This window comes from Equus asinus, chromosome 15 (assembly GCF_041296235.1).
Source record: "Equus asinus isolate D_3611 breed Donkey chromosome 15, EquAss-T2T_v2, whole genome shotgun sequence".
Lineage (NCBI taxonomy): Eukaryota > Metazoa > Chordata > Mammalia > Perissodactyla > Equidae > Equus > Equus asinus.
Genome location: NC_091804.1, coordinates 44,506,681 through 44,525,394, shown reverse-complemented (window position 1 = coordinate 44,525,394; position 18,714 = coordinate 44,506,681). Strand labels below are relative to the sequence as shown.

General features: G+C 53.9%; 1 protein-coding gene across 3 annotated transcripts; it reads right to left on the bottom strand.

Annotated features, from left to right (window-relative positions):
• Positions 1-688: 688 nt before the first annotated feature.
• Positions 689-17,911, bottom strand: TFAP2C (transcription factor AP-2 gamma). 3 transcript variants are annotated; one of them, XM_070486165.1, is made up of 7 exons: positions 17,824-17,911; positions 11,296-11,781; positions 11,125-11,176; positions 9,713-9,929; positions 9,017-9,135; positions 7,035-7,179; positions 689-6,116 (listed from the first exon to the last, which is right to left on the bottom strand). In XM_070486165.1, the coding sequence occupies exons 1-7, from the start codon at positions 17,842-17,844 to the stop codon at positions 5,831-5,833; spliced, it is 1,326 nt and encodes a 441-aa protein (XP_070342266.1). In that variant the 5' UTR covers positions 17,845-17,911; the 3' UTR covers positions 689-5,830. The 3 variants fall into 3 exon arrangements, with proteins under 3 accessions (XP_070342266.1, XP_014687488.1, XP_014687481.1); XM_014832002.3 differs by lacking the exon at positions 17,824-17,911 and adding an exon at positions 13,415-13,725; XM_014831995.3 differs by lacking the exon at positions 17,824-17,911 and adding an exon at positions 12,002-12,297.
• Between the last annotated feature and the right edge of the window lie 803 nt (positions 17,912-18,714).

Here is an 18,714-nt window from a genome sequence, read left to right as displayed (position 1 = left end):
ATTTAATATGTGGGACGCCACCACAGCATGGCTTCAGTGAGCCGTGTGTAGGTCTGCACCCGAGATCTGAACCCTCGAACCCAGGGCCACCAAAGCAGAGTGTGCGAACTTAACCACTACACCACTGGGCCGGCCCCTAAACCCAGTTTCTTGATTCAGGCAGTCAAAGGCAATGGAAGGGCATCAATATTTAATCTTTCTCAGTGCCTCTGATGACCTGCCTGGTTTACCAGCCACTGCTCTCAGGGGTCCTTGTTGGGACACCCAGAGGTACCCAGTTAAATGAAACAAGTAGAAGGGAGAAGTGAAATGGATCTCGAGAGTTTAGGATTTCTTTGGACAGAGATGTTGGGGTGACTTCTCCCCAAGATGAAAGATCAGGTCATCGGCTAATGCAGTTGTCCAGGCTAATGCAGGAAATCGCCCCGCGCATCACCGCAGTTAAGGAGCAAGCAGGGAAATCCTCTCCCACGTAACAGTGAGGAGCCTCCATGCTGTCAGATGGACCTGACCCGGTGCTTAGCCCACGGAGGTGGTCTTCTCAGTCTTCGGGCAGAGATGACACCTCGTGTTTAGAAAGGAACCCACAGAAATATCAATGAGAAGAAGCTAACAAAGGTAAAAGTCCTTACCAGTTGTTTGAATTCTCTGGGGCTGCTGTAACAAATCACCACAAACTGCGCAACTTGAAACAACAGAAATTTATTGTCTCTTAGTTCTGGAGGCTGGAAATCCAAAATCAAAGTGTCAGCAGGGCCAGGCTCCGTCTGAAAGCGGTAGGGGAGAATCCTTCCTGGCCTCCTGCAGCTTCTGTGGGAGGCCGGCAATCCTTGGCGTCCCTCGGCTTGCAGCTGCGTGTCCCCAGTCTCTGCCTCTGTGGGCACACGGCCATCCTGCCCTCGTGTGTCTGCACCAGCCTCTCCTCTTCTCGTAAGGACACAAGCATATTAGATTAAGGCCCGCTCTACTCCAGTATGACGCCACCTTAATTACCGACAACAATCCTATTTCCAAATAAGGTTACGTTCCGAGGTCCTGGGGTTAGGCCTTGGACCTACTTTTGGGGGGACGTGATTCAACCCGTAACACTCATGAAGTCCCAAAAGCCTTCTAGTGTCAGCAAGGGCCAGAGGCCAAGAGACCCTCTTCAACCCACCCAACTCTCACACTCCCACCTTTGAGGGTCACTCCTTAAGACCAAGATCTTGGGAAAATGTTGAGAAGCCACGAGGAACACTTGATATGTCACGAAAACAGACAGAGATTTGACCTTGTAAACGTTCTTTAATGAAGCTATTCTTTGAACAGGCCCCTGGAATTAATTATGCCTTTCAAATCAGTTTCCCCGCTTTTCTTCTACCCATCGCCCCCCCAACCAAGATGTTACCCAAGAGGCAGGAAAATTACAGTGTTTATGACAGTGCCAAAAGTAACCGAGTGTTCCATGAAACTGTGGACTCCAACGGAATAGTGATCTGCAAAAATCACGAGGTCAGGGCCAGCCCCGTGGTGGAGCGGTTAAGTTCACACACTCTGCTTCAGCAGCCGAGTTTCGCTGGTTTGGATCCCGGGCACGGACCTACACTGCTCATCAAGCCATGCTGAGGTGGCATCCCACACTGCACAGCTAGAAGGACCTACAAGCAGAATGTACAACTATGTACTGGGAGGCTTTGGGGAGAAAGCAAAAAAACAAATATATTGGCAACAGACGTTAGCTCAGGGTCAATCTTTAAAAAAAAATCATGCAGTGAAGCTCATTTCTGCAGATTATGTTCAATGTTACTAGTGAGCAAAGACTTTCAACGTGTAACAACACGCCTTGCATCAGTGGACCTTGGGCATGATGCCAGCTTGGGTTAGTGAAACCAGGAAGGAGTCAGATTCTGATGGCTCCAAGTGTCACCAAGCATCCCAGCATGGTGGCCTGTGGATTTCAGAGAAGCAAATGAAGATTGTCAAGTGGAAGAGAAATCCAATGTTACCTGAGATCTGAGGAAGGTAAGTCAACAATTATCAATCAAGGAGCAATAGCTACCCCTGGGCAGAGCACACTCGTGCACAGCAGCATGGAAATTTCTAAAGCAAACCTTCCCTGTTTCCAACTATGGGGAGAACCCTCACTGCCCACTGAGCTCCGGCAGCTAGACAGGACATTTGCTAAGGATCATTGCCTAACCGGGCATAACAAAGCTCCCCAATCTGGAAAACAGGCTTAAAGAAACCTCAGACAGTTCTCCTTGTGGCCCATGAGAGCTACTTCCAGTACTTGCAAAGGAAGGCAAATTCAGCTCCCACCTCACCACCCTACTTTACCTCCCAGCAAAAAGCAAAGACTGGAGAAATACCCAGAAGTTCTCGCCAGTAACAGCAAGCTCTACAGGAATTCACAACTGGCAACCGACATTTCCCTCCCACCAACTACACAGTGGGCTGGAACTCCCACCACGGCCAAGCCTTGAGAGAAGTTTCTCTCACCCATCCATCACCCTATCTTGTTTTGCTTTTTAATGTTCAAATACAGGAACTGTAGTCTCAGAGCTTACTCTGACACTAGACCCCCAAAAGAAGAGAATGATGGCCATTGTTTTGGAATCATTTCAAATGAGAAACAGACTAACCCAAAAATGTGAATTGTGTGCACCTGGGAGACAAGAGGACCATGAAGTGTTATTGGACAAACCACTCTCTGACCTTCCAGAGCCTCTGCATGTGCTGTCTGTGACACAGGAGGGCATCCTCAAAGTGCCAGGTGCCAGGATAGGCAAGTCTCCAGGCACCAGATGCTGAGTCCCACCAAGGAGGTTCTTTCATAAACAGAACTCCAGACTGTGCGTGCCTTCAGACGATGATGGGCATTCCTTCAGTGCAACGAGGAGAAAAAGGAAGCATCATTTCTCCTCCCAGAGGGCAGACTTCAGCAGCATCCTGTGACTTCATAAAAAGGAAAAAGCCAGTGCGCAACACTGACACAGGGTGAAAGGAAAAGGGAGAAAGAAGTGCAATCATCACCAACATGGGGCTTTAAACAAACACCACCCTGGCCTGTGGGAAACAACCACCAAGCCACCCGAGGGCCCACCTCAGGCCAGGGCCTCTGGAGTTGGAAATGCTCAAAGGGCAGGGCACGCTTCTCTCCTGAATCAAGAGCTTGATGGAAAAGCCAAGGCAGCCAACGTTTCAGGGTTCACTCAAGGGTGCTTGGTTGCTTTGCATGGCATCAGCTCAGAGGCGTTGGGAAGAAAAACCTGTTATTATCACACGGTGGACCTAGGGAAGCCAGTGTGTGTCCTGCAGACCTTCCAGTGGGAATGAAGAGAGACTCAGCGTCGAGCCAGGCCTAAGCCCTACTTAAGACTCGCTTCAATCCTTGGTTGACTTTGGGGTGTTTCCAGAACATTGTCTGCATGCAATTTGGCACAGCTCCTAAGAGCCAGACTCTAGCCCAAAATCAAGTTAAGATGCTGATAAGAAACAGTCCTTTTTCCTTCAGCCCTTTGCCCTTTAACTTCCTTTTCACACCCAGTGTCTCACATCTTGACTGAGAAATAACTGCCAACATAAGACCTCTTTTCCCTGCTCTAAAGCAAAGCAATTGTGATCTTGACATATCAACCAGATAAATCCACCTTAATGGAAACGTTCAGTGGCCAAGGACCAGCTGCCAAGAGCAAAGTATTAGGGTTGGCAGTTTACATTACTTAGTAACATCCAATGCCAACATTAAGTCAGGAATTGCTGAGCATTTGGTGAAGAATTATGAAGCAAGGATTATGAGACTGGAGTTGAAGCAATGGCGTGATCCAGTGTGGAAAATCCTTTTGCTCCCACTTCCCTTTGAAGCCAGGCCACTCATGCCAAACTATAAACATATCACTTCCTGAAGGATATGCCAGGCCACTTCAGCTTGAAAGCAAGTACTGGCAGTGTGCATCCAGGATCTTCACAAACACCTAAGTACGCAAGCCCTGCCAGACTCTTCTGCTCCCCAAGAGGAGTCCAGAAGACCCCATCTCTCATTTACCCAGTAGACAAAACGATTAGGATGCCTTGGGCAGATGCACGTTATCATGTTTCCAAAGATGGAGAATTTTAGTTGAAACCCCGAGAGCTACATACACTTCCATTGCTTGTGTTTGACTGAATGCCAAGTCGTCCTAAGGACTCTGTGACCCAAGGATGACCTGCAATCATTTCATTTCCATTCTCGAAATTGAGGTGGCAATGTGACCAGTGAACAGTGTTTCTCAACAGCACAGCCTTACACCAGAGTCATTATTCGAAAACCATTAGCTCCTCTCCCTTATTGTCAATAAACCGTTTCTCGCACGTTTCCCAACAACACTCCTTGCTGGGGGAGGACGGCACCATAGGCAGTGGAATGCAACACCTGGGGCAGTGGAGCGGTGTTGCAAGGGAGAGAAAATGAAACTTCGGATTCCCCTTGGCATCCGACTGTCCCGCTCAGTCCTGTTAACTGAGGTCAGTCAAGCCACAGATTAGCTCTGCCACTGCTCCACTCAGAGACAACAAAACGAAGTTATAACCAGACTTTCAGGACTTCTAGCGAGAATACTTTTATTATACAGGCATCATATACACGACAATTATTCTGGGAACGTTTACGGGCATGGAGTTCACTTCCAAAACTCCATTTCACCCACACACACACACACACACACACACACACACACACACGGTACCGCACGCGCATGTTCAGGTTCGGCCCCACCGGAAGGAGACACAAAGTTATTGCTTTGAGAACAGAGAGCATCAATTAAATAGCACCTTCCGCATCAAGGACTGAATCCAGGATCCTCTTAATTCTTCCTACCCTGTGTGCACACATACGAAGAAAACCTAAAGATGTGTTTGAGATTACCCCATCACCTTTAAAAGTAAATATTAAAATCAAATCCCATTTCTCAAAAAAGTCCTAAGAAGTGCACCCATATTTACAGACCCCATTAAATTATGCATAAATAAAATCTGTACACTCAACACACCGCTTCTCAAAACAGAGCCTCCTCCGGGACCTGGGGACAGCAGGCAGCAATGCACCGCTTCCCGTCCCCCCTTTTCAAGTTTACTCGAACACCAAGATGTGAAATAAATATGCAAATAAAGCTTAGTACCTTAAAGGAACATGTCATTTCAGTCTCCCATTTGAAGAGTTAACTTTCAAAGTTTTTTTTAAAAAAAAAAAAGAAAAACATAAAATCAGCAGGCTTTGCTTCTACAAGTTTCGTAAAACCCAAAGGCCCCCTTTGAACAAGGGGTTTAAAATGTGTCAAATACCACTTATTAACTGGGCGGTGAGCAGACAGAATCTTCGCCTCCCACTGCATGTACGATTTGACAACTGAAGAAGCTGGATAAATACTTTTTTTAGATAAATATTTAGTGGACACAAAAGCCAGCCATTATACCTTAACACTGAAGGTTATTGTTGACCTGAATCACACCAATTTGACATTTCAACAGCTAAGTGTGTGGGTTTTTTCTTCACCCGGGGAATTTATTTAAAAGGTTCTAAAACTTGTAGCACCAGTTTCAGAGAAAGGAAAAATGGGGTTCAAAAAAACAAAGTATAAGCTTAATGAGTAAAGAACCAGGACTTGTCACCTTCTGATAACTTGTCCAGAGTTAAGGAGACACTTCAGCGCTAGAGAAACACTAAGGAATCCAGGAGGGCACGTGCAGATCCAGAAATCAGTGGAAGGTGGGTCAAAATGTCCCCCAGGCCAGAGGGGTTCCCAGTCTGTCCGGTAGAGAATGACTGTGAAGTCCTTTTCCTTCAAGACTCTTGGGCCCTTTGTTCCCTGTCTTTTTATTTCCTGTGCTTCTCCATTTTCTCCAGGGTTTTGCTAGAATCGGCTGGACTCTGGTCTCCAGGGTTCATATACGATTTGTCTATGACTATGAGCGCCTCTTTTATGTAGTTCTGCACAGCAGACACGGCGGCACAGATGGCCTGGCTGCCAAACCCGTGGGTAATCAGACTGAAATGAGACAGGCAGTTCTGTATGTTCGTTTCCAAGACCGGGGTGGGCCGGTTGTTCCCGTTGGGTGTTCGGTCTTGATTGAGAAGATCTGTGAATTCCTTACACACTTGCCTGTGAAGACAGTCAACACACACCTGTGAGCTCCACCTCACTCTTGACAGGTAAAGAGCACAAGACCAATTACCCTGAGGATGCCATCCACGAGGCAATCAGAATTACTGCCACACTTAGCACCCATCAGTGCTGGGCCCTGAGCTAAACCCTCAGCAGCATTATCTCATTTAATCCTCACGGCAATTAGAAAAGGTAACAGGATTAAGCCCAGTCAACTGAACAAAGTCACCAGCACTGGTGAAGAGCTGGGGTCAGGATTCCGGCCTTGGAGGTTAAGGGATGGCCCTTCATTTGGTGTGGGTTGGTTCCAATGAGCCAATTACATCAAGAGCCCTGAGAATCACACATTTCCCTGAAACTCACTCTTTATGTCAGCTGGTTCACTGTGCTCCTTTTTCCTGATTTGACTACTTCTGCTTCATTTACTCTAATTTTAAAATCAATTTACCGTTGGTTTCTCTGAGAAGTCCTGCAGCGGCATTAAGCAGTTTTTGAGAACTTTCATTTGCCCACAGGTCTCAAAATCCAACCTGATCGTTACACTTAAAAAACAAAAAAGTCTCGCTATCAGGAGGCACACAATCTTTACTGACTGTGACAAAACAAACTGTTTTCAACACATTTTTGTAAGATCCACAAATATGATAATCAAAGGGTACTTGAACTATTTTGAGCTGATAACTGAGCAGCTCAGCACACACTCGTCACTGAACAACGTGCCGATTTTCCCTACTCTTCTAAATCCCACCTGAAAGTTAATGTATTGGACTTGGTAGAAGCAACTTCTTCACCATTTTCTTTTGCTCCACACCCTAACGTTTCTAAGGAGCCTTTCTTTCTTGAGCACCAGGGACTCCGCTGGCCCTGGGGCCAAGGTCAGAGCATTCAGGCATCGGATCAGGTCTGGATACTCACTGTGCGGCCAGTAGCATGCTCTTCCTGGCTGCCATCTCATTCCGTCCCCCGAGGTGAGGCCTGGTTAAATATTCGGCCACCGATTTACTAGGGAATTCTGCTTCGCAGACATATGCAAAGTCCCGGGCCAGATGCACAGCCTCACCTGGAACAATCAGCAGTGGCAAGAGACTTTAGGACAGCTGCGGTCACCACTGGCTAACCGTCCTTCCCTTTTCCTAGCACTGACGGTCTACCAGCCACTTCGCGTTCTAAAATGGAATCATATACGGGGAGAACAATCCAGCTGGGAGGCAGAATTTCCTGGGGCTTTTCAGGAGGGTCTCTCTCCTAGAGTAGACGGTGAGATCATTCTACAGCATACGGGAGAAAGGCCCTGAAATTTCTAACTGTCCTTGAACAACGTGAACCAGTCCCTGCCCGACTTGAACAGATTATTGAGACACGCCCATGCTTTCTCTCGATAATAAAATAGCTATCATTGTGGAGAAGCAGGGAAAATTAATGGAGATGAGCATATTTGACAAAAGCAAACTGGTCACTTCTCTTTACGAAACTGTGACAAAGTCTTTGACACAGAACCTACTTTTTTTTTGTGAGCAGGATTATCCCGGAGCTACTATCTGTGCCCATTTTGCTTCACTGTATCCATGGGATGCCGCCACAGCACAGCTTGAGGAGCGGTGCTAGCTCCGTGCCAGGGATCTGAACCCATGAACCCCTGGCCGCAGAGCGGAGTGCATGAACTTAGCCACTGCATCACCGGGCAGGCCCCAGAAACTTTGTTTTTAAACTAGGGTGCCCCATTACTGAAGCGGGCAAGTCTCCAGAACGTTTCTTTAAGAGAGGGAGGCAGGAGTGTGTTTTTCTACTGGAAATGTTCAAGAGCCCCAATTTGGACCACCCATGCCCTTTGTCCAAGTTATTGGGAGAGCAGAGGAAGAGAAAACCCATAGGAGTCGTCTGCCACCAGAGGTGCCTAGTCCTGACTCCAGGGTGCAAGGCTGGCAGAGCTTTTCAAAAACCCAGATGGTTGACAACCCCCACCCCCACCACTCCCACTTGCCTTCTCCAACTTACTACGTCAGAATCTGAGAACCATTATTCTGGCACACACTTTCTTCTTCAAGCACCCTGCCCTGCTGGTCAGGAAACGTGGCAGAGCCCCATTCACGGGCCACGCACACAGAACCCATCACTCTCTACGCAGGACAGCAGTTCTCAACAGGCAGCCCCTTCCTCCTTGCCCTGACCTCCAGTCACGCGTGAAGAGGGAGAGCAGGGCTCAGCCACGTACCTTTTAGCATCACAGCAGTGCCATCAGAACCAGGAAAGAAAATGTGCAAAGACTGCCTGGTCACCCGGAGGCTGCCCCTTGTTGGCTCCCCAGCCCTTGGCCAGAGCCCAGTGCCCCGCCGACTGGGCAAGGTGCTCGAGGCTTCAGGATAAGCCTCTGTGGTCCCCGCCATTTTCGTGTGCACAGCAGCAACGAGCTTGTCTTGTTCTTTAGAAATTATTATTCCACTCTCTCTCACCCCCTTGTAAAGGGTATATTACATTCCTGGCTACTTTCCAGGTTTGGGGGTACAGGCCCATTCAAGACACTGAAATGTCACATCCCGCCATCTCAGGACTGGGGAGAGGGGCTCATGCATGGGACCCACTGTTTTTTTTTTTGATGGGGGGAATGAACAAAGGAACTGTGAATTGGGCCAGTCACGTTGTACACAAGTGATTTTCTCTTCACTGACCACAATCCCAATATTCCACAGCTACAAACACTAGAAACGGTGCTGATGCCCACAAATAAGTAACCAGCTTTTTAAAGGTGTACAAATTGATCAATTGCATCTTTCAAAAATTGCTTCATTTAACAGGAAATGTCAACACACCACAGAGTGATTTTTTAGGTTAGGAAAACCAATTCCGATGAGACAACAGCACAAACTGAAAACACCACAAAACAACAAGACCCCACTGACCTTCCACTAAAGACGTGAGGAGGGTCACGTGTGCAGCTTTCCGTCTCCCCGCCGGAAGATTCAACCCAATCTTGTCCAACTTCTCCCGCAAGGACCGGCCTCCATTTTTAGATTTGGCTCTGAGTAAAAGAAAGTGAACGGTGGCTATTCAAGAAACCACTTGAAAAAACTCTAATTTCCTAAAGTGTTATCAAAACTGAAATTCAAAGACTGTCTAACATCATGCGCAACATAATCAAGTGACACAAGGAGACCTCATTTCATCAACTCCTGTGAAACCCAAAAGCCTCTTAGCATCACCAACTTTCAAAAAAAAAAAAAAAATCACAGAACATGGCAAGTTGTAGAGGAGCAGATGAATTTTCACTTGTAAACACCACAGCACCCCCCAAAACCCTCCCAGGGGAGCAAAGCCCATGAACTTCCCCGTCCCCGAGTCCAGACGCCGCAACTTCATACACGGAATCAAATCCTAAGCAAACGATAATTTGTTATCCCGGCTTTAACACTTCCTCCTATATTTGGCACTTTCTAAAAGAGAAGAAACGTACTAAAACTCTGAGCCAATTAGAATTCAGTGTTAGGTATAAAAGTTATATAAATGTTAAAAATACCTCCCCGATCCCTGTCAGTTATTTTACCTTCAACCACCCAACCACCCAACCACCCCTGAGCCCAGAATGTGTCCCCATGTACCTTCTGAGAACACCTCCCAGTAATGAGGCATTGAGGCACTCGGGCGGGGACAGTCGCCTCTGGACTTCAGCCACGGTCACTTTGTATTTCGACGTGGAGCTGAGGAGGGACAGCCTTCCAGGGACGGAGCAGAAGACCTCACTAGGGTTCATCACAGCCCCCACCAGCTCCTTCTGACAAGGGAGACCCAAGGGGTTCTTGGTCATCGAAATGGGACCTGTGAACGAGGATGGGAAGTGGCAGCGCCCAGGGCCGCAGCCGAGCAAGACCTGTGCAAACCGAGCAAGACCCGTGCAAACCGCCAGCCAAAGCCGAAAGAGCTCCTAAGACAAGTAAGCTCGCACGTCGGACTATAAATTGCAAGCAGCTTTTTTTAAAGCCATATTCTCCAAAGATAATCAAATCTGAATTTCACAAGTTAACACCTTGGGAAGTTAATTAGCCAAGATCCCAAGCGTTGGAAGGTTTTCATTTTCTAGCCACTGTTAAAATCTGTTTAATTAGAACATTTGTTTTCAAAAGACTGCTTCTGCACTAAATAAATGGTGAATTTTTTTTTTCTCATTCAACGAACAACCAAAATCACAGGACACGTTTGGATCCTTTGTCAAAACCTTTCATGACAACTGATCACAGCACGTTTTAAAACGCAAACAAACCTGTTCAGTTATGTTTACTTGGAAATTGAGTTTCTGTTCAAAACCCATTTTTCCCCCATTGATTTCAAGCAGTTTAACTTGACTAACTACATTTACATTCCCCCAAACAGCCAGACTGGGAATCCCACCAGCGTGTAACTTAATTTCATAAGCCACTCACTCACCAAGTAATCTATTTCCAAATCCCCTCTCGGCCTTATCCTGCACAAACCCAGCGTCTGGCAGATCACCACTGCCTGGTTCCTTTAGGGCCTTGTTATTCGGCAGGCCAACCCCGTTTCAAAACTTTCTCTTGCAGGTCAGAATTAAGTAAAATCACATTTGAAATCGCCAAGTAAAATCACATCAACTCACTCAATTAAAACTGTCACAGAACCAACCACTCAACTAAAGTGTGTGGTGTGCTTTTTCCAAATTAAATCGCAGTGTGAACTCGCCCCGCAAGACTTTCTCTAACATCACAAAAACACCCTGGAATCCGGAGAGTAACATTCCCCACGAGAGAACTCCGGAGTAACAAATCCGGAGGATTAAGAGACAGCGCCTAGAGTTGTTCCAGATAGCCTCCTTTTTCCTTTAGGCAGGAAAGAAATCCCCTCTTCTCATTCTAAAAATCTACTTTCCTTGAGTCCCCGTCGGTCCCTTCCACCACAAATGTCCCAAATCGGCCACCAAATGCCCCCACCTTGCCGCTAACTTAAAAACGTCACAACAGTTAAGAACCAGCACAGGCTGCGCGCGCTCGCTACCTACCTTTGCGAATAACAGTCTGATCCTGCAGAAGCAGGTGCTGGTCGTCGACATTCTGGGGGAAAAAATGACAAAGTTTCCTATAAGTTCGGGGGAGCCTGGGCGGGGGTAGGAGAGAGGCTGCGGAGCAAACAGGCGCGGGCAGGAGGGGGCAGGAGCCGAGGCGCCGCTCACCTGCACCTCCTCCATCGGGTGCGCCATGTCGTGGAGCCCCAGGTTCTCCGCCAGGCCCGCGGCGTCCAGGGCGTGCGCGTGGGGCAGCAGCAGGTCGGAGCGGCGGTAGGCATCCCGGCGGGCGCTCATGGCGCCACCGTCCAGCCCGGAGAGATGGGGTAGCAGGCTGGCCGGGCGCCCGTGGTGCGAGGGCAGGCCAGTCCCCTCCTGGCTCTGGCGGCCCGGCCAGGCCTGCTGCTGGCTGCCGGTGGGCGCCGGCTGGTGCAGGGGGTTGATGGCAGCGGCGTACGCTTCTCCCAGATGCGAGTAGGGGTCGGCTGACTGTGAGTAAGCCAGCTGCTGATAGGGAGGTGGAAAGTAAGGTGGTGGCTGGTATTCGGCGACTCCAGTGTGGGAGAGAGGTGGCGCGGGGCTGTAGAGATGCTGCCCGGCCGAGGAGAGGTGGGGGAGGCGCGGGTTCCCATTGCTGCTAGCGTCGTGGCGTTCCTGGGAGGGCGAAACAGAGACCCGGTTAGTACGAAACCCCGCTACTGCGAACTGGCCGAAGCCGCCGTGCAAAGCCGTGCGCCCCCGGAGACCCACTGCACCAGCCCGGACCCGACCCCCGGGGCCTGCCCTGGGCTCAGAGGGCACCCAGGAACAATGGGCCCCGGGGATTTCGTTGTAAAGCGCGAGTCTGCAGAGAGAAGGGAGCCCGGTAAAAGACCTGGGGGAACACGCCCTCAAAGCCCGGCGGCCAAGGTCGGGGCACTCCGACGCCCAAGGCAATCTGAGGCGCCAAATCCGAACCCCAGGCCTTGGGCTTGGAGGAGCTGGGCCCGGGGCCCGGGGAAGAAGTCGGCACGCGGCTCAAACGCTGCAGAGACCGCTCGTTCACCAGCCCGCACATGTCGGCGTCTCCTGGCGAAAGAAGGTGGGGAGGCGGCGGGCGGCACGGATAATGCGCGCAGCACGGGAAATGCGCATCTCCCCCGCCCCAGGGACCCTCCCTTCCACGCCCTCAGGCCCATGACCTCCGGGAAAGTGACACTCCCTAGCAGGGCCTGCCACCCGGCGCCGCCCGAGGGACTCGGGAAGGAACGCGCGCAGCCCGGCCTGCCCTCCCTGCTAGCTGTGTCCCCACCAAGTGGGGATAGGACGTGAGACCGCCGTGCCCTGCTCCAGAGTCCCCACAAATCGGGGCACTGAGAGAGAATTAAGAACCCCGAAAATTGGGCAACCTTGCCTGAGCACGTCCCCTCGCCCCACAGCTCTCCGACTGAATTCCTAAAGGACGCGTGCCCACGGGTTCCCGGGGTCAAAGAGGTAGCGGGGAACAAGGAGAAGCATGGCACTGTCGCCCCCTAGTGGAAGCGTCCGGGCCTGCAAACAGGGGCAGCCCCTCGAGGTCCCGCGCGCGCGATGCGCTCCCGCATCCCCCCCAGGCCCGGCTGCCCTCTCCCAGCACCCTGGCGCACGCCTCCCGCCGCCTGCGTCTTCCTCTTCCCGCTCGCCGCCTCCCTCTCTCCCTCCCACTCTCCGAAACTCTAGCTCAACCTGTCGGACAGGCTGGAGCACTCCCGAGCGCTTACGGCCCCATCCTGGCCTCAGGCCACCCCCCAGCACTCCCCAGCCCCCACTTCTCTTGAAAGCCAAACTTAATGTTGTTTTCTAGTTTCCCCGAGGAGGTAGCGGGGCAGGTGACAAGCCCGCCACGGAGGAGACTCGGCAAAGGTGTCGCCGGCACGTCGCCTCGCCTGACCCCTTTGGACAGAGATCTCGCGCGTAAAAGCCACGTCTAAGGGTTGTAGACAGGGCGCTCTTCCGAGAAAACGGGAGGAAGGGCTGTTTGGCTTCGCATGAAACCGACCGGTAAGCCTTGTGGGTGGGATCTGCCATTCTCTGTCCAGGCCCTGTTCCCGAGGCGGGATATTTAGGAAAAGGCCCGATTCAGAAAGGGAGCCTCGGAGAAACGGACTAGGGGGTGTTCGGAAAAGCGGCCCCCGTCCCATCGAGGGGCAGCGGCGGGTGCCTGCTCGCAGCTCCTGCGCCCTCGTCCCCGGCCTCGGTCCAGCGGCCCCCGTCTGCCTCCCGGACTGTCCTCGGGCAGGGCCGGGCTGCGCCCCTGCGCCCAGCTCACCTCGCAATCCTCTTCATACTTGACATTATCGGTTATTTTCCACAACATGGCGTCCGGCGTCCCCCAAAACAGTCGCCAGTTAGGCTCCCCCCACCCCCCGAGCGGTAAATCCAAAATTGGGGTCACGGTGGCCAGGCGTCTGCCGCCGCCCCCGCCGCGCGCGGGCCTCGCTGTCCCGGTCACTGTGCTGTGCGAGCGTCGATGCCGCCGCCCGGAGTGTAGAGCCCGCTGCCGGGGACCCGGGAAGCCGCGCCCGCACTGTTTGTCCCGGCGATAGCCGGGAGACCCGGGCGCCTTAATGAGAAGAAAATTATCATAACTCCTCCCCCGGGGCCGGCGCGAGGCCCCGGCGCCGGGCGGGGCGGCCCCCAGCCAGTCCCAGCCAAGCTCCGCCCCGCACCCCGGCCGGCAGCGGCGCAAAGACCCACGCGGCGGGGGCGAGAAGCCGAGTCCAGTGGGCGGCCCCTCGCGGAGAGCCGCAGACCCGCGAGGCCAGGGTCCCCCGTCGCCTCCTCCGTTCACCACCCCCACCATGCACACACCTGAGATTGGCAAAGCGGGGGATCGGGCTCCTAATACCTAAGAGCCCCCCTCTCACCTAAAGCGCCTTCTCCCATCCTCAAAAAGACGTTGTCACGTGGAGTTAGAGGCCCCGCATTCGGGGGGTGTCTCAGTAGCTGAGGTCCCCCCATCTCCTAAAAAGTCCCACCTCACCCGCTCCACTAAGACCTAAATTTGGGGCTGGGATCGTGCAGCTGGGGCCCCAGTGCCTAAGAGAGAAACCCCCCTTCTCCCGCGCTCCGTGGGCACCTCGCCGTCCGGTTTATCCTCCGAGGAGGGAAGGCCTCCTGGGGAGTCTCCCCCACGCGCCACGGGGTGGGCGGGCTGCTCCACCGCCCCCGAAGTCTGGGACTACGGCATCTCGCCGCCATCGCCCGAAGCTGCGTCTCCGCGGCTGCCTGCGGCCGGGGGGCCCCCGCGCGCCCTCGCCCAGCCCTGCCCAGCTCCGCCCTGCCCACCGCCGGCTCGGCAGCTGCCTCCGACAGGCCAGACACTCAGAAGCCTCGGCTCACCCAAGGAAAGAGGAGCGGGGCAGAATACAGCCCAAGGGCCAAGGGCGAGGGGAGAGAGGTGGGCGGGAGGGAGGGGCGCGAGAGGAGCCCCCGCTGGAGAGGTGAGCACCCCCGTTTCGCAGATGCAGACGGAACACGAAACTGCCTCCCACTTAAACGCTGCCTCTCTCCGCAATGTGTATTTGCTACCCAAATTTAAAAGCAACGCGCAGGATTAAAAGATTTTAGAGAAACGAAATTCAATGGCCGAATTATTTATAACTGACCTTTTTACTGCAAGGAGAAAGTCGCTGATTCCCAAGGGCGAAATTTTCTTGAAACGTCCCAAGTGACTCAGAGAGCTGAATTTAAACATTCTGAGGGAATCGGAGAAGGGGGCTACTTCAATTTGACTCGGAACCTGACTTTGCAATAATCAATACCTACCGCTCCAGTTCCCCGGACCTGAGTGGACGTTCCTCGCCACCCACAGAATGATTGCTTCCACCGCCTTCCTGCTCTTCGGGTTTGTTTGAGCTTTAGCCCTTCTTTAGACCCAGATGGGCCTAAAATAAAATAACTAAAATAAAAATAGGCTTCCTCCAAGCGAAACGACCTCCTTCGCCTTAGAGTAGACAAATCCGAGGTGATATTCCGACCAGATGTGAGAACAAAACCTGGAAGTGAAACCACTGGGAGCTTTTCGGGCATGTCTGCGGGGCTTTGCACTGAGAAGTACAAAGGACAGTGTACACACGACCCCTGACACCTCGCTTCCAAAACACCGGGGCCTGGGGGGAAAAGAAAAAACCGCAGAAGCAGCGTGCCTGGCATTCGGGGGTGGGGGCAGAGGGCACCTGCGCGATGCGGGAATCCGCCCCCTGCGCAGCAGGCAGGCTGGCGCCCAGGGCGTGAAGGGTTGGGGGTCTCAGGCGCTCCCGAGAGGGAGGCTGCAGCGCCTCCTTCGGGCTCCCAGACTCCCAGATGGGTGACGCGGGGGCTTTCCTCCACCCTGGGCCTTCTAACTCCGGGTTTGTCTTCAAGACCGGGCCTGGGGTGCAGCTTGAACAAGTTGTCTCTGTCGCGCGGGCAACTTTATCCCCGGACAGATGGGGGATCTGGGCTGGGCAGACAGGTGCCGACCCCACCCCCACCCCCACCCCCACCCCGGGCCCTGGCTGTCCCTTTCCGCAGCAGCATTCGCCGAAGCCACCCGGGGGGACCGAGATTCCTCCCAGCCCGGGGCGGGGGTTGGGGGGGAGGGGCCAGTTTCACGACGGAGGCAAAAGGAAACGATGGGCCCTGGGGGTCTGCGCGCCCCAATTCAGGGAGCCCCAGGAATCCAGTGGTCTCGGAACCGCTTGGCAAAGGCCATTCATTTTCCCAAGGCAGCTCCCTGGAGGACCCCGGCCTGCCCACTCTCCAAGGGGCCCGCGCTCAAGCTAGAGCGCGACTTCCGCGCTCTGCACGGGGAAGGCGGCTCCGACGAATCTTCCCGGCCAGGGAGACCCTGCCCAAACACGCGCGCGCCCTCGGCTTCGCGGCCAGAACCCAGGCAGGCGCGCGCCCTGGTCGGGGCGCCGGAAGCCTCAGCCCTTCCTTGAGCTCAACTTTTCTGCTCTCAGCCGACAGCAGGGAGCGGATGGCTCCGCATCGGAGACAGACCTCCCTCCAAAGCCCCCGCCCCTCGCCGCCCGAAGCCCCGAAGACTGCGTGGCTGCACCCTTAGGCAGCCATCGCCGGGGAAGGGTCCCCACTGCGGACCCTCCGTGGCTTCGCAGCAGCCTAACTGTAAACAGAACGTGGGGATCCCGGGGACAAGCCTCGCCGCACGCCTCGCATCAGGAGGGATGTGGGAGTGGAGAGGCGTCAGCGGCTCCCCTCTGTCGCCCCCTAGGGAGGCTGCACTCAGACACACGCTTGGAGCCCTGGACCCAGGCCCCCCGCCCGCTCGGATGACCCAAGAAACCGTAGACACGAGGCAACCAGGCGTCTGCAAGGACAGCAGTCCCGGGACTGTGCACCACCTCCATCTCTGGAAACCGGGCTCCCCGCCCTAGGCGCGAATCCTCCGCCGCCCCCACCCCCACCGCAAACCCAGGAAGGCGGCGGGCTGGTAGACTGGATTGGAGCTGGCCTGCGACTCCTCTTCCCGCCCCAGGGAGGGGGCGCCCTCGCGGCAGGTGGAGGTACCCGAGCGCCGTCGCGTCGCCGCGCCGTGTGCAAGGTGTCCGGCCCCTCGGAACAGCGTGAGCGCCGGCAGAGACCGCAGTAAGTGGCGGGGCCGGGTTAAGCAGGGCCGAAAAGCCGGGGCCTGCAGGACTCGGGAAGGAGGCGCCCGCTCACGCACCCCACCCTCTATCCGACACCCTCTCCTCGCCGCACTGGCACCCACTGAACACACGCTTCGCCTCAAAGAACACCCCAACTGCCTAGGCCCTCCAAGGTGCACGCCCTGGGGCGCCACATGCATCAGTTCGCAGCCGCTCCAAAATAATTGCGATAATAGAAAAATAGCAGATTGATTTCATGGTGTGCAAAGCGGCCGCTGCACACACACAGATGCTTCTCGTCTTAGCCCAGGGCCACTCAACTCCATGTCCTGCGCGCTTCTGAGGGCGCCGCGCCAGGCTGGGTGCTTGAAGGGGCTTGGCAGCCTTTAGCTCTTCCTCGCAAACATCATGTTACAAATGGGCAAAGCGAGGCGCGGCGCTGAGGGGACTTGTGGGGCCCAGGCATCCGGGGAGGGCCCAGTCCTTCTCAGTCCCGGATCTAGTCCGGGCGCTCATCTGCAAAGCGCGCGCCAGGCGCGGGGGTCCTGGGTATAGTCTCTAACCTGACAGCCACTGCCCCCATTTCTCAGCGGGCGCAGGTGAATTTTTAGTCGTCCAACTACCTCAAAGCCACAGTCTTGCCTGCTATTCCACGCCACCTCCCTAGCAGCTCTCGGGGACTTGTTAGAGACAAGCCTGGCTCTCAGCTATTGCCCCAGGGAACCCCCGCCCTCCAGAGGCCACGCTTGGTTGCAGACTGCCTGTCACCTCTCCACTAACATCCCGGGGTCCATCCCTGTGCAGCCTAACCACTTCGAGCGAAGGCGAGAGCCCAGCGTCCCCGGAGGCCTTCTCGGCTCGGCGGCCTCGAACCCCGTACACCTCCAGGCCAGCCAAGCCCGGCGGCCTGAGCGCGGCATCCGGCCGCCGCCGGGCGCGGAGGCGCACTGAGGCCAGGCTCCCCGCGCCAGGCCCGCGCCGCGCCCAGGAGCCCCGTCCCGCCCGCCGGCCGCCTCCCGCCGCCCCGCCGCCCCGCCGGCTTCTGGAGGCGCGTGTGCCCTGCACCCAGCGCCTCTCTTCTCACCCTTAGGAACTGGAAATTCATGTTGCCAGCTCGTCAACCCTCTGTGAGTTGGGATTTTTAGGAATGGGAGCTACGCAGGAACAGCTCCCCAAGGGCCGAGTCGTGTGCTGTAAAATGCTCGGAGCGTTTATTTAATTAACGGAAGGTGGGGGGGGGGGGACAATTCACAGCCAAAACGGGCTATCGCGATTGGAAGACACACCTGGAAAGTCCGCGTTACTCCTCCCCTGCTCTCCTCCCCTTCGGGACTGTAAACTCGGCGACTGAAAAGGGTCGTTCTGAAGGATCTTTACGTCTGTATGTGACCAGCGTACGCAGGGTGCCTTCCATCCTGAAACTATTTTAAATGTTTTCTACGTCTTGCCAGCAAAGGACATTTTAAAATTTATTTAGTCTCCAAAGCCACATGTTCATCTTTCTGTGAATACTCGGCTGTCGTTTCTAGCTTTGATCTGACTTCAGGCGCCTCCCAGGTTTCCAGGTCCAGCTAAAACTGGACCAGGGGCAGTGAGTTCCCTGGAGGGGAAGGGGTGGGCGAGCTTGGGGGCTTGCTTAAGTGCCAGAGAGATCTGCGGGTGGATTTCACACACACACAAACAGCTGAGAGCCCAGTAAAAGGCAGTCTTCTGAAGGAACTGTAAACAGAAGTGAATACCACGTGTTGGCTGTACCATCCGTTTAAACACCGTGGGACCCACTGTGATCACCCAGGCCAGCGGGAGGAGAAATTAGATGTCGTCAGAAGCTGTTCCTCCTGACCTGGGCCCCTGGTGGTTTTCACACACGACCTGCCCAGGCAACCCCAGCAGCTTCTTTCCCAGGGAGGTTAGTTGCAAACTTACCCAAGACTCCTCCACATATGCCTTAGAAGAAAGAAAAAAAGAAGTGACA